At 44.1% G+C, this 14896-nt stretch overlaps 1 protein-coding gene across 1 annotated transcript; it reads right to left on the reverse strand.

Moving 5' to 3' along the window:
• Nucleotides 1–5375: 5375 nt before the first annotated feature.
• On the reverse strand, nt 5376–14888 carry RPL9 (ribosomal protein L9). The gene is made up of 8 exons (XM_006129510.5): nt 14810–14888; nt 14359–14405; nt 14165–14280; nt 12100–12195; nt 11699–11831; nt 8127–8207; nt 6612–6731; nt 5376–5478 (listed from the first exon to the last, which is right to left on the reverse strand). Exons 2-7 carry the CDS (start codon nt 14402–14404, stop codon nt 6625–6627), a joined length of 579 nt encoding a protein of 192 aa, XP_006129572.1. The 5' UTR covers nt 14405; nt 14810–14888; the 3' UTR covers nt 5376–5478; nt 6612–6624.
• Between the last annotated feature and the right edge of the window lie 8 nt (nt 14889–14896).

Consider the following 14896-nt stretch of genomic DNA (forward strand, 5'->3'; position numbering starts at 1 on the left):
GGCATGTCTTTCAAATCAAGCTTATTTTCACTAAACCTCTTGTCCAACATATTTGTGTTTGTACAGATTACATATGCATCCTATAATGTTCCTTACAAACAGCATTGTCTGTGTCAAAGCTTCAGCACTCAGGCTCAATTAGGCTATTGCTACACTACAGAGTCTTTGGCATAAAAGCTCCCCAATATAAATGCATCATATGCAGAAAATTTTGTGATGTAGAAAAACCATGGCCCCCCCATCAATAATGAATTCTGCTGCCAAAAGCAGTCTTTTGTGAAAATAGCTGCGTCTATTCAACGTTGTTGGGATTTTATCACAGCTGAGTCAGTCAGGGGGGTGTTTTTTCTGTGCCTTGCCAACAAAGAAGTACTTGAATTTGCACTAGAAACCAAAACACGTCCCTTAGTTAAATGTCGATGGATATTAAATGATACTCTTTTTGGAAACCGGTGGTTTTGGTACAGCTAGTCTGTTGTCTGGATAAGTATACTGACTATGCTGGCATGGAGTCTTATATACCAATTGTAATTCTTGGTCCTTCTGCTCCCAGAGCAAATTTGGGTTCTTTGCTGTCCAGAATTTAAACACCTCATATCTCAACCATGCCTCATCCCCAGTACATGGCATGTGCTATGCTATCTAAATATTAAAATATAAAGATCTCTCTCCATGGATTCCTTTCACATTGAACTTGCATATAGATAAAAGGCTAGTATACAAATCTCTAGTGCAGTTTTCTCCAACCCTGGCTTCCCCTGGCACAAAAGGGTGAACATATCTACAGACTCCCCTTTCCAATTTTTCTCAAGTGTTTCATAAATGGGCACCAAGGGATGTACCAATTCCTGTATACTGTACATTCTCATGCTCCCCCCACCCTTCTCAATAGATGTGGCCTTTAAGAGTTTCACTGTGTTTAGGAATGTACAGCCTGCTACCTCCTGGGGAGGGGTGGAAGCACCAGCTCCCCTCTATTTCAGTCTAAATATCTGTCATGGGTACATTGCCCCATTCAATCCCTCTTTCAGTCACCTCCCTCCTCAGCTCAGAGACATGCTTCCCCCACACCTGAGCCTCATCTGCCTGAGGCAAAGTTTTGCACTACCCCAGGTGGAGGCAGAGCTGCAGCTCTGAACATGGTGCCTACTGGTGCAGCCCAGGGAGGCAAGCTGGGATGCTTGAGTATTCCTACAGGGAGCCTCCTAATTGACCAACAATGGTCAAATAAGAGGATCCCTTCAGATCACCCTTCCTCCATATTGGCCTCTGAGCCCAAGTCTCCGTTCCCAGGCACCCTGTGCAGTGCTCCCTTAATCAAACCTCCTCCAACAAAGCCACAATACTGATACCATCACCACCTGCTTCAGGCTGCACAACCCTAGCACTGAGCCCAGCTCTGGTGTGCCTGCCACCTTCAGTGGCCTGTCTTGACTGTTGCCACTACCATCCAGCCTCAGGTGCTCACCACAGGAGTAGGTGCTGCTCAGTTACAGCTTTATCCCTGCCCCTCCTGGAGGCAAGGGTACGTGAGTATTGTAATTGGCCTAGGCAGCTGCTGCAGTACTACAGCTGAATTCTCCTGCAGGACCCTCTTCTAGGTGTTGCTTCAACAGCCAGCTAGCCACACAAAAAGATGAGTAGACTATAAGGAAGACTTTACATTGAGAAGGGGATGCCATGAGCCAGTTGCATGCCACGTGCCACTGTCTGGCCAAAGGAAGAAGAGAAGCACTTTCCAGCTGTTGCACCAGAGACATAGTGGTCTCTCCCTGCCGCCTCCACTATTGTCCCATTCAGTCAACAGGAGGCAAAAAAGCCCCTTCAGAACCAGGAAGGCTCTGCCCTCCTAAGACAGGAATGGAGTTGGAGGTAATGAAATTAACATCAACCCCACTTGTGTAGGCATGACCACATACATATATGGATCATTAGGGATGTAAGAGCTCATTTAATTGGTTAACCAGTTAACCTAGTAGTCACCAACCAGCAGATAGTGTTCTACTGGTAGATCTTTGAGCCTTTGACAGGTGATCCTGACAGGTTTGACCAGGAGACTGTAAAGTGCCCCTCTAAGAACTGGCATGTTGCTCCTGCCCTCTGCTTTGAAACTGTCACCCAGTCCCAAGAACCTCTTGCTTGCTGTGCAGAACACAGGAAGAGGAGGTACTAATGTCAGGGTGCCCCTCCACCCTTGTACCCCATCTCTACAGAGCAGAGGGGGGCAGGGATGGAGAGAGTTTGCTGGCTGCTTTTGGAAGTGGTGCAGGGCCAGAGTAGGGGTGAGCCTGCCTTAGTCCCCTGCACCACCACCCAGGAGCCACCTGTGGTAAGCGGTGCCCAGCTGGAACCTGCATTCCAAACCATGGCCCCAGTCCTGAACCCCTCCTGCGCCCTAAACCACTAGCCTAGCTCTCTGTCCCACTGCTCCCAAACTCCCCAGAGCCTTCAACCTGAACCCCCTTCTGCATCCCAACTCCCAGTCCCAGCCAAGAACCCCTCCCACACTCCAAATCCATTAGCCCAAGATCAGAGTCCACATCCCCCTCCCCCCACACTCTAGCTCTCTACCCCCAGCCTGAGAAAATTGAGTTTGAGGGAGGGAGGATGGAGTGAACAGGGGCAGGGCCTTGTACAAGGGGCAGGAAAGAGGCAGGGCAAGGGTGTTTGGGTTTTAGGTGGTTCCTGGATGGCATTTAAATTTAAAAAGTGATCTCATGCTTAAAAAGGCTGAAGACTACTGAGTTAACCATTTAAAGGACGGGGGCCCTTCAGCCTGACATGGGGCAGCCCCTGCTTGCGGGCACCCATGCCTGCAATGGACAGAGGATGCTCCATCCAGACAGAACAGACCATCTGAAGTGGGCCTCATGGGGACAGGAGCCCCATGCCCATGGCGGGCAAGGAGTTGCTCCACCACCCCACCTGGGATGGGACAAGAAGCAGCTAGCAGGCTAGATCCAGCGCACAGCCACCTCATCAGCACCCTTTCCACACAGCAGCTTACTGCTGTTTTAAAGACCTGGTTGCTAATTGCTCTGCCAGCTGGGGACGCACAGAAGACTTCATGCACTGTTCCCACCCCCCAGCAAAATCCTTCAGTTCCTATTGGCCAGTTTCCAGCCAATAGGAGCTGAGAAATTTTACTGGAGGCAATGACAGAGCAAAGCCTTTTTCCCCTCCCCCTCTGTGCTGGAGCAGAGCCATGTGGAGCTGCCAGCCCAGCAGATTGGCATGGAGCCTGTTTCAGGTTCCTGCTGGGCTGATGGCTGGGAGCCACCTTGGTAACCACCACCCAGCCACAGTCTGTCTAGCACCCTGTTCCCCTCCCCAACTACCTGCCCCAGGTCACCACCCAAAACTTCTGTATCCCCGCATCCCACCTCCTCCAGATCAACTCCCTCCCAGACTCTGCACCCCTTCTTCCCTCCTCCCCCAAGCCAGAATCCTCTCATGCACCCATACTCCCTCCTGGTCCCTACACCTCAAGCCCCTGATCACAACCCCCTCCTTCATTCAAACTCCATCTCAGACCCCACACCCTCTTTTGCACCCCAGCTATCTATCCCAAGCTCCCTTCTATACCTCTCCCGCAATCCCAGACCCCACATCTCCTCCACAGAAGTGCAGCACTTGACCACAAAATCTTGGGAGTGCCTCCCCATTAAAAATTATTAGCCACCCCTGGGTTAACCAGAACTGGTAAGCATCACCAGTATGAACAGTGATGCTTACCAATTAACTTATCACATCACTAATCATACGTTGTTAGGTACACTCACCATCCTATACTACATTTGAGGGCAACATGCCAGGCAAAGCCCCCTGATCAGCACTACAACTCCAATCTCTGGGACACTAGTGCAGGTAGGGTCAAGACATCCTTTCACACATCTGGGGAGGGATTGAGTGCATATGCTGAGGTATTTTTCTCCATCTTGGTGATACAGCAGAGAGCATGCAATACCACTTTCAAGTGTAGGAAGCAACTGGAGGAAAGACATTTCTGCTCAAGGACACAGAGGCTATGTCTGCACTGCAATCTTTCGGAAGAAGATTTGGAAGAGGCTTTTCTGACATTTGGCTGATCTACATAGGTAAGCCTGGGGAAAACCTCTTCCGGAAGAGTCCTTATTTCTCATAAAATGAGGAATATGGGGCTTCCAAAAGAACGCATCTTTTTTCAGAAACTGTTTCGAAAAAGCAGACCCGTTCCCTAGAATGCAGCGCACACACAACCAGAGAAAAGCAGCTTATTTGTAAAGATATTCTAGTTAAGCAGAAAAAGGGAGTACTGGCCTTGATACAATATCAAATTAGTAGATAGGCTTCATTTTAACTGTATTTAGTGCTCCAGCACCCACCAGGCTGGAGCACGCAAAAATCTAACTGGGGCCCACCTACGGCTCTGGTGTGTGAGGTGACTGTCTTTCTCCTTCTCAGGCAGGGGCCCACCTCAGGAAGTTTTGCTTCTTACTTGTGTACAGCTCAGACTGATTTTTCTGTGTATCAGCAGCCCCCAACCCAAAAAAGGTTCCTCATCCCAAAATTAAAGTCTCATTGCAAGACAATACTATTCTCAGCCTGTCCTCCTGCTAGTTTTAACATGCTCACATCTTCTATGATTTATTTCATAGGCAGAAAAGTGTTAGGGGAAGTTGGCATGTGGGAGGAAATGGTGGAGAATGAGTGCCTGCTCTGGGAGGAATGAAGGTTCAGCATCTTTACTCTATGGGGGTTAAATTGGGGAATCTTACAATGAGTGGAGGGAAGAATAGAACAACCTCTAGTGAGGGCAATTGGGAGGCACTGCACAAAGAGCTCTTCCATGGGAGTCCCACAGAAACACTGTTGCAGGTACAGTAGGGAGTCCATGAAACAGCAGCACATATAGTCTGTACAGGGGAAGGGAGGATTCATGCAACGAACTTTGCCACCACATGCTACTAAATGTTCAGCCCCTACTGTCATCTTTAATCTGCAGTTTGCAATTGCTTCTTTATTCAAGTTATCAAAAGTTAAGGAACTGTCAAGGGTAACCAGAGAAAGATCAGTCTGGGATAGTAGCATAAAAATATTAGTTTGTTGCTTCTGCTGAAGTGGTTAGTTGTTTCTACAATTTAAAAATCTTTCAGAGTTATCACTTCAGTAACATGAAAAATCATTTCAGGCTGCTTTCTTCTATACTAAGATTTTGAGAGGCTATGAATTAAGTAGACTGCAAATGAATGGCAAAAAATGTACAACAGTATTCTATAGCATCTTGCAAAACTAACTTGGGGGGGAACTGCTTCTCCAAAGAATCATAGTTTAAGATTTTAAATAAATGAGAGAATTATTGCCATTATTTTTCAGCTCTCAAAAAAAAGGCAAAATGTGGAATATTTGTTTTATTCTTAGCATGACTTCCCATTTGGTACTTGTTGTATTAAGTAGAAAGTTAAAGATGTCCCGCTCATGGCTTCAGAATCTAGACAACTGTAAGAAAGAAGAATGTTAAGTTATAAACTATATACAATTTTAATCTTTATGATGTCAGCAAAAATCCTCTAAAATCCTTTAGATATTACTGATATGTTGGCAAACTTTTAATATATTTCAAAAACATATCTGATAAATAGTATACAAAGCTATTCCAATTATTAATCATACTTGTGAAACTAATTTTAAATGCATCTTGAGACTTTTGCACACCAAAATTAGTATATTTTGCAGACAAAAGAGAAATGTACTTGAATGAAAAAAGTTAATGGTATTAATTATTTTGTATCAGACTAATGAAAAGATCCCAAAGGAAAAGCTTGTAGCAGCATCTGAACTGGAAGTTCTCCACAATATTCAACTTTGTTTTATTGTTTGATGTTCGTCCTCTAAGTTACCAATGTATCAAGAACCGCAGTAGCCGAAAGTTAGTGCAAATATTCAAAGTTTAAAACCTTATATGCTCTTCAAGGGGATGTCATGTTGGTGGGTTTATCGCTACAGAATGGTCAAACTACTATGCAGTGAATATGCTGCTAAATCTTCTATCAATTCACTTGTGCCATCACCAGACTAAAGAGCTAAAATATTACTGCCAAATTCAAAGAAGTTTGCATGCCAATGCCTCAAATCAGAAAGAAATCTGAAGAGTGGCTCAAGAGCAGAAAAAAATATTGTCTGAAGACCCCAGCTACAGAATACCTAAGAGAGCAAAGCCCAGACCTGATCACCGCTTAGTTTCACCAATACAATTGTGTCAACACATCTGCACTAGCATAAAGGGGCTTTACACGATAGCATTGCTTATATTGTTTCCTGGATCAGAATAAACTATATTGTTTAAGCAATTTTGTATCAGTGGAATTGCAGTAGAAAACCATAGTGGGAATTGTTGCTAAATGATATTGATAAGTTTTGGTGTTTTGAGTACATGTTAAGTGGACAAATCCCTACTAGCAAGTAAACTTTTCCTGTTAGATGTTCAAGAACACTGCCCCACCCACCCATATCTAGCATATTTTGGGAACAGGGAATAATAATAAAGTCTTTAGCACAAGAGTCTTACTAATCAAGTTACATACATACCTCTGAAGTTATAATAAAGAAATGTTACTGAATTAAATACTAACCTATTATATAGTTTTATTCATCAGCCTGCAGTACTGTTCCCTTCTCAGAAACATAGATACCGTCTAAGAATTTTCTGATATCCTTGTTCTTGACTGTAGTGGCCTGCTGGATCAAGGCAGCTACCGAAAAAACAAAACCATTTAAGATATAGCAATGATACCTCCCTAATACAGCCCCTTCTTATTTCAACTAACACAGAACCCAAAGAAGAGATGAAATAGCTAACAAGGGATATTGACAACTTGAAACGACCTTTAAGCAGCCTATATTTCAAATGACAATTTCTCTGAATGTATTTTACAAGCATGTTTTTCTGTTGCATAGAAGATAAAATAAAAGCTACATGGAGAAAGCACTAAATTTAACTAAGTCATATTAAGACACACTGACAAATATTTACGTCAGGAGTCAGCAACCTCTCCAAAGTGGCATGCCAAGATTTAACCCTCCTGCCGTGGGTCATGCCACTCTCCCGTGAGAGGGGCTCTCTCCACCACGCACCCCGTGGACCACCTGGGCCAATGCAAACCTTTACGTGGACTACCAGTTGCTAATTGAAATTCACAATTACATAATTATTCCCAAGCCATTTTTGTAATACTGCAGCTGGGGATAATCTGTTTAATATTTTAAATTGAACAGTTAAGTGTTTTTCTCATGTTAGTTTATCAAACTTCATTTTAAATAAAGTAAAATATATCCAATACAAAAGGTTCCAATATTTTCTTCATGGCATGGGTGGGGAACCATTTTTGGGGATGGGGAGGGGAGGAGAATTACTGACCCACAGAAAAATAAGTTGGGGAACCACACAAGTGAAAAGTGAAACAAGAAACCACCCACTCTTGTCGAGCCAAGGAGGGTGCTGCGGGGTCTCAGTTCAGGTCTCTCACATAGTAATAGTTACATAGGCTTCATTTTATAGCTTTGTTTCATTACCTTTATTTTATAGCAGCTGCTAGGTACTGAAATATATTCTGTATCGGTATTATAAGCTAGAAAAAAATTGTTTGAAATTGTCTTCAACTTTAACTTAGTCTGTAAGAAATGGTCTGTTCCTTTGCAAGACAAATTGCTTTCTCTGAAATGAGTGGTCCTTTGTGTGGTGAATGTGTGAAGGCAAGCAACAGAAGACTGCAGCACAGATGATTAGCATGGCTAACAAAGATATGAGATGAGGCTGGTCAAATTCAGAATGGCAGAACTGACCACTCTAAACAGCTGCAGTCACTCCCAGTATCTGATGGAGCATGATAACGAAAGCAGCTTTGAAGCAAATGCCAAATCACTTATGACACCTGCTGTTGCCCCAGCAGACAGCTTCTGTCTTCATACCACAGGAATTAGGGACACCTGGAGTACAGAGGTTCAGCTGTACTTAATTTCTAATGTTCAGAGACAGATTGTGTTTAAATATAAGAAGTTCCTGAAATAAATTGACAACTGCAAATGAAGTGGCTACTCCTAAAGCATAAAGACATCTCCCTTTCTCCATAAACATTTAGTACACAAACCTGAGTTGGATACCAATTCAATATCATTCCCTTCAAGAATCAACTCATCCTTCTGGGCTTGAGATACTGCACAGGCAACACCTAAAAGAAAGTAAAGTATACATTCACATGTAAAAACAATTTATTGTAAGTCTTACTTTATGTAACTTAGCAACTGTTGCTTGAATGTTTGTTTCAGAAACCTTGATTTCATTTATAGAGCCATAAATAATTAGCTGCCCGTTATTTATTATAGTAGCATCCAGAGACAAATATTAGGACCCAAGATCCTCGTCAGCTGAGCTGCCACCTAGTAGGCAACATACTGGAACTCAAATCAAAACCACCTGAAATTAATAATAAATAAGGATGTTCAGTAGTGAGTAAATGACTAATTGTGTACTTGATACAATTTGTACTGAGTTCATGATTAGTTATAAGGATACACTGTGGCTCTGCAGTGGCAGTAGATCAAGGACCGGGCACAAACCAGGACTGAAGCAGTTCCAGCTCATGCAGAGTCTGGACTGCTGCAGCTCTGCCTTCCTTGCCTCTCCACCACAATGCAGAGACAGTACTCAGGGAAAAACGCTTTTAAGATGGCTCCCCCTAGCACCAGCTTCATCCCTCCTTGCTGCCTCTGATATAGAGGCAGCAACAGGGGCGAGGGATGTAATGCGAGTAGTCAACTCAAGTACCCAATACAATATTAAGCCAATAGTGTATTTTTACAAAACCTCTGTTTTGGATAACCTTACATCTTGGTGTCTGTTAGACTCCAAATCTGGTTGTACATTATTCAAGCTACTACTTGGGCCCTTCACAAATTGATGTTTAGTTTTGGACATGTCCAGTGATCCCTGTAAGTTGGGCACATGTGTGCCACTCAGGAGAAGTTCAAATGCCACCCAGCTGATAAGCAGAGCACCCACCACTACATTGTTTCCACTGCTAGTGCACATTCACACATGCCTCAGTGCATATAAAATTTTATTGTGTGTGGACTGAAAAAAATCCACAGAGGTGACTCGTGAGGGGAAGGAGTGGGGCCACTGGCCATGTGTCCCCCCAGCCAAGAGAGGGGTCGGGACTACTCTTTTCTTTTTCAGTCCCCGTCTCATCTCTCTCCACCTTTTCTCCTACCCAAGGTGGTCCATGAGTGGGGCAGCATTAGGAAAGGTGCAGCAAGGTGGCTCCAACCACACTGCTCTGAGGGAGGAGCAGGACTGCACCAGCACTCCTGGGAATGAAGCAGCGTGGGCAGAGAGCCTTTCTGCACCTTCCCCTCCACTGATGCCAGTGAATGCAAGGGGGGGAAGAGGAAGAGAGACTCCTGCTGCTGGTACAGGTCTGCAAGTCCATGCCCCTGCCTCATACTCAGCAGCAGGGAAGGTGCAGGAAAGCCTCTCTGGCCATACTGCTTCCTTGCAGCAAGTGCTGGGGCAGTCCTGCCCCTTCCCTGGAGAGCAGTGCTGCACAAGCTAGAGCCTCTTTGCTGCACCTTCTCCACCAGCACCGACAAGCAAAGGGAGAAGGGGAGGGTGCAGTGCGGCCTCCTGCTGCTGGCACTGGCCCTGGCCCGTTCCTCCTACCTCGGGGGACGCACATGGCCAATGGGCACCCCTGCACATCTCCCCAGGGTCTGCACATGGATGGTAGACATGAGGGAGAACATTGGACATGTGCCACTCTTCTGCCCACCACAGAATCATGTGGCTCACTGAGATGGAGGGCCACTCATGTTGCCCACTCACTAGTCTTGGTTGCCCATCACTGAATATTGTATAGAAACATTTTGAAATGCCTCCAATGGCAAATATTTAATCTCTGCAGTTAGAAAATGCAGTTAGAGCTCCATGTGCATTTACTGCCACAAACACATAACATGTTGATCAAGTAGAATAAAAATGTGCCAAAGGAATCTTGTTAAAAATTGTACTTTTAAAAAGATTTCCGCAAAACAGGCTGCAAACTAAACTTGACATTTGCATACTTAAACGTGAAATTCTTACAACTGTTAATTTTTCTATATTCACTTAATTAAAGAGACTTAATGCTGACCCCCCTACATGCAGCTACAACTTTATCAGCTCCATCAAGAATCCTAATTTAATCTCCATTTATCCTGGTTTATTAACCAATTATGATTGCCAGATGCTGACCACTCACACTGAAATCAATGTTTTGCGAGCATCTAGCACTTTTGGAAGTCAGGTCATATGCAACGTCTTCTGTAAATGCTTCTTACAAAGTTTGTAAGATTGAAACTTTCTAGAAACAAGTTTGTTGCACCAACAAATATTCACGGTATTATCTTATAGCTTATAACTTAAGTTGTTTGCCTACCATACTGGATAACATGTTTTTGGGTTAATTTATACTAATTCATTACTATATTAATTGTATTTGGTATAAATAGAGTAGGTACTATTTAATCTCTAGTTCGGCACATTCTGGTCCAGCAACATCCATGGTCTGGCATGATTTTAGTATCGTGAATGTCCCCTTGTCATGGGTGTGGCCAAGTTTCACATGGTTCCATAAAGTTTTACAGCCACCACTTCTATTACTTTTCTGTGCTGTTACTTAGCTCTAATTTACTCTTAAACATCTTCTAAGTAAGCAGCAGAAGGATGGTAATACTGCTAGACAATACTGACCTCTTGTGGTTTAGCAAATTCTCTGATTCAGCACTGGTCAGGTCCGAAGGTGCCGGACTAGAGAGGTTCAACCTGTAATATGTTGTAGGTATTCATGGTATTAAGCCAAAATGCAAGAGATCCACAGGCTTGTATCCTGTATGAACAGCTAAAGCATATTTACAGGGAATATGCATAATCCACCTCTGTCCCAGATACAATACTTGCTCAAATATCTCTCAGCTTTAGGGGAATCACATAAAATAACTACACCTATTTTGAGCTGGATCACTCAACACCAGAATCAGTAATTCAAAAGAAAGAGCAAAGCAAAGAAATTGCTAGAGGAATCAGACGCAATGTTTTCAGGAATGAGATAATCCTAATGAATATGAAAGCATTAAACTTCATAGTCAACTGACCTATAGAGAAAGTGTACCATAAATTCTTAGGGTAAAGAAATAAAAAAGGGCCATGGTACAATGGGTCAGAATCAAGCAATGCCAAGACCCTATAAATATCCACGTTTTTAGTCTAGAAAGTTCTCTTTAAGGTCTAGTTTCCTAACCCTGCACCTCGCTGCTCATGCACTTAGATCAACTATTAGCTTAGCTTCATAGTATAGCTTTGCTGCCCTACCTACCTGGACATTCAACTTCCTTGGCACACCAGAGGGCAGGCTGGTCCTATGTCTCCTAATACCAGGTCTTCAAGAAGGGGATATGAGCATGCTGGGTTAAACTATTCTCTTATTTTGTAACGCTACCAGAGGGAATCTTTGAAGTGTGTATGTTTTAGCAACTATATGCATTTTGATGTTTCTTACTCTTACTTAGAGCTCACTTGTTTCTGGTCTGATGTGGACAGTGGCAAGCCATAAGCCCTAGCCCATCACGCTCAGATCTACACTTTCTACTTCAATTAGCAATGTACAAGACCTCTAACTATACTTACCTGGTCTCATGCGCACTCTGCGGATATATTTCTCTCCCAGGAAGTTACGGATTTCCACAAGTGATCCATTTTCCTGTATAACTACATTGATAGGGAAGTGAGCATACACAGACCTCATCTTGTAACGAAAGCCCTGGGAGTAACCAAATAAAAAAGTATTACAAATGAACTTTAAAATGTCATAGAACAAGCAGGCTGCAAAACTAGGAACTATATTTAATAGCTACTGGACAAATATGATGAAGTGTTAGATCAGCTTTTGAAGAATTGAGTCTCAAAGGTATTCACGCTGTTGTACATAGCATCTTTCATTTAGCATAGCTAAAAAAATTCTCATAATATCAGACAACTTCATTCTGAAGACTCAAATGACAAATATTCTGTTTCAAAATAAAACTTACCAATGTGACACCCTTGATCATGTTTTGAACATGGCTGCAAATTGTTCGAACTGTTGCCAGCTCCTTTCTGTTACCCCACCATTTGTCAACACGTAGCTATAATAAAAATTAAATCAATTATTCAGTTTCAATTCAGGATTAACATGTTTCCTATTGTAGAAGCTGTAGAAACCATTTTTATATTTAGCTAGAAGCCATCTTGTATATCAGAAACCATTTCAGCTTCTCTCAAGCACGTAGACCAAAGTAAACTTTGTCACCCCGTAAAAAAAGGCCTACAGGATGGGCTATTGGTATGTGTTAATTGGGCTGGTTGGGACAGGAGATGTACTCCCTTGTACCTGTCCACCATCTTGTTAATAAGACTTTGTTTTTCCAAATGTAATTAAAGATTTCTGTAATTGGATGCCCTGATGTCAAACTGTTTGGCTAAGGGTATAAAAATACTAGAATTAATTGTATTAGCAGCTTTGCTGGGACCACGTTTGGCTCATACTGTGCTTTATTAATTAATAAAGCTGTTTGTTAGCTGCCTAAACAGAGAGGAGTGATTTTTTGCTTCAACACTGTAACGAATTACACTGGTTTTGGTGTAACTGTCAGCAAATCCATCTCCACATTTGCAAAATGGAGCCTTTAACACTTAAGAATGCAGGTGGAACCTCCCTGGTCTGGCATCATTAGGACCACTCTCAGAGTTTGCTGGACCAAAGATCAAGGCTCCCCTCCCAGCCTGCTCCCTGCCCCACAGTTCTGCTAGGGCTCCACTTCCCACAGTGCCAGGATTGTGCTCCCCCACCTTGCTGGCTAGTCCGCTGCCACCTGCCAGCCCTGTTCCTGAAGCTGGTCAGTTGGGGCTCTGTGGTCCTGCCAGACCACAGATATTGGCAGACCAGAGTCCTGGATAATAGAGGTTTAACCTGTATTGATGCAAAGTGCTTTAAAACACTCAGATGACAGATATGTATGAGTGCCAATTATTGTACATGGAAAGTACAGGGCAGTAAAGTGAACTTCCTAGCATTGGTCCATAAACTTTTTCCTGAATGGATTCTCCGGGTAAGAAGCTCATTTCTTTTTTATATACATTCCAATCTCTGACCTCTTCACACTGATAGTTATGGATAGCAAGTTTTGTGCTTGTTCATTAGCAAAAGTATTCACCAATTTTACATATCAGCAAGCAGCCCTGACAGTGGCATATTTCTTAATCTATACATTAAAACAAAAACACAGATGTGCTAAGCCGTACTCTTCACCTCTCAAATATTTTATGTGGGTTTTAATTCTCATCTTGTCAAAAATTCATTCAAAAAATATTCAAGGTTAAGGAAATGTTTTTAGGGTGCTTTACTTAGAGAAACTTGGAAATATTCCTTCCCAGTAACTAGAATCAAGCTTTCTATCTAGCTTCCTTGTAATCACCACCAAAAAGAAACTGAACTTGGAAAGGAGTACATAATAAAGTACTAACGAGCACTCCTCCAAAGTCATGTCCTGCTTAGCATAACTGGAAGACACATTTCAAAGAGCAGACCAGGCAGATACAGTCATTAAATGACACATCCAAGACAATTTAACTCAGATGTACTGAGCTATCACAGCAGAAGAATTCTAGGTTACCTAGCTAGTTACATGTAGTTACAGTTTAAAATAAAATACTTTGTTATTTTGGAAACCAAAAGCCTTTCAGAAAATGGATTAGTTCATTCCACATTTCTAACTACATACATACCACAGAATGTTAACACTGAACCCTCACCCCTCCAAAAACAGCATGCCTAATGACAGACACTGATAATACCTGACTGCAGAGCAGAACTGAACCCTTAACACCCAACAAGTTCCAAGCCTCTTAGAAACTTGCATGATCCCTATCAGTGTAGCTGAGCAGCCCACAATCTTTAGTCCCACACCACCTAGTGAAGTCAGAAAGCACTGTTGTCAAAATAAACAGACAAAAACTGAAACAAGCACAGTTAAGTGACTTTCTAAAGATTACATAGGAAGTTCATGGCAGAGCAGGGTTCCAAATTAGTGCCCTAGAGACCCTGACTGTGCTCACCTTCTTGTGCTTCTTTCCCAAGAGGGAGAGTTCTACATTTATGTGGTTAAAATCTCGGCGCAGGGTTCCTCTGGGACCTTTCACAATAACTGTCCGGCCCTTCAGAGAAATGTCGACTGGAAGACAAGGAAAGCGAGTTAACGCGCGGCAGGACGAGCGCGCAAGGCCTACGTGGAAGTAGCAAGGGGCTGTACCTTTCTCCGGGATGTCGACAGTCTGGTTACTGAGAATGGTCTTCATTCTACAACGACAAGCACAGGGTGAGGGCAGAGACAACAGAGAGGCCCCGCACGGCGCCTTGCCCAGCCCGCCCGAACCGGGACCCACAGGCCAAGGCAGCGGCCGCTCCACACAGCGGGCTCCGACCCGTCCCCTCCCCCGGCCTGGCCACCGCCACTAAGACCCGACCCGACAGCCCCCGCGCGGCTCGGGAAAAGGGCACCAGCGCCGGCTCCCGGCCTAGCTTCCCGGAGAGGGGGGGTGACTGTGCCCGGGGCTTTCTCCCCCGGGCCGGGGCCAAGTGCCTCTCCGGGGCGGCCCCAACGGCCCTTAGAGCCCCCCCGGGCCGGGCCCGGCAGCGGCGCAGCGCGAGAGGGCCCCGGGGCCGCGGATGGCAGCAGATTGCGAACCAGAAACACTCTTCACCTCGCTGCAGACCGAAAGGAAAGGGAGAGCGTCTTTCGTCATCGCGTTCTTGTAGGCCCTCCGCCTAGGCTGACGTCATCGCGCTCG

The sequence above is a fragment of the Pelodiscus sinensis genome, chromosome 4, assembly GCF_052426305.1.
Source record: "Pelodiscus sinensis isolate ZL-2025 chromosome 4, ASM5242630v1, whole genome shotgun sequence".
NCBI classification, from domain to species: domain Eukaryota; kingdom Metazoa; phylum Chordata; order Testudines; family Trionychidae; genus Pelodiscus; species Pelodiscus sinensis.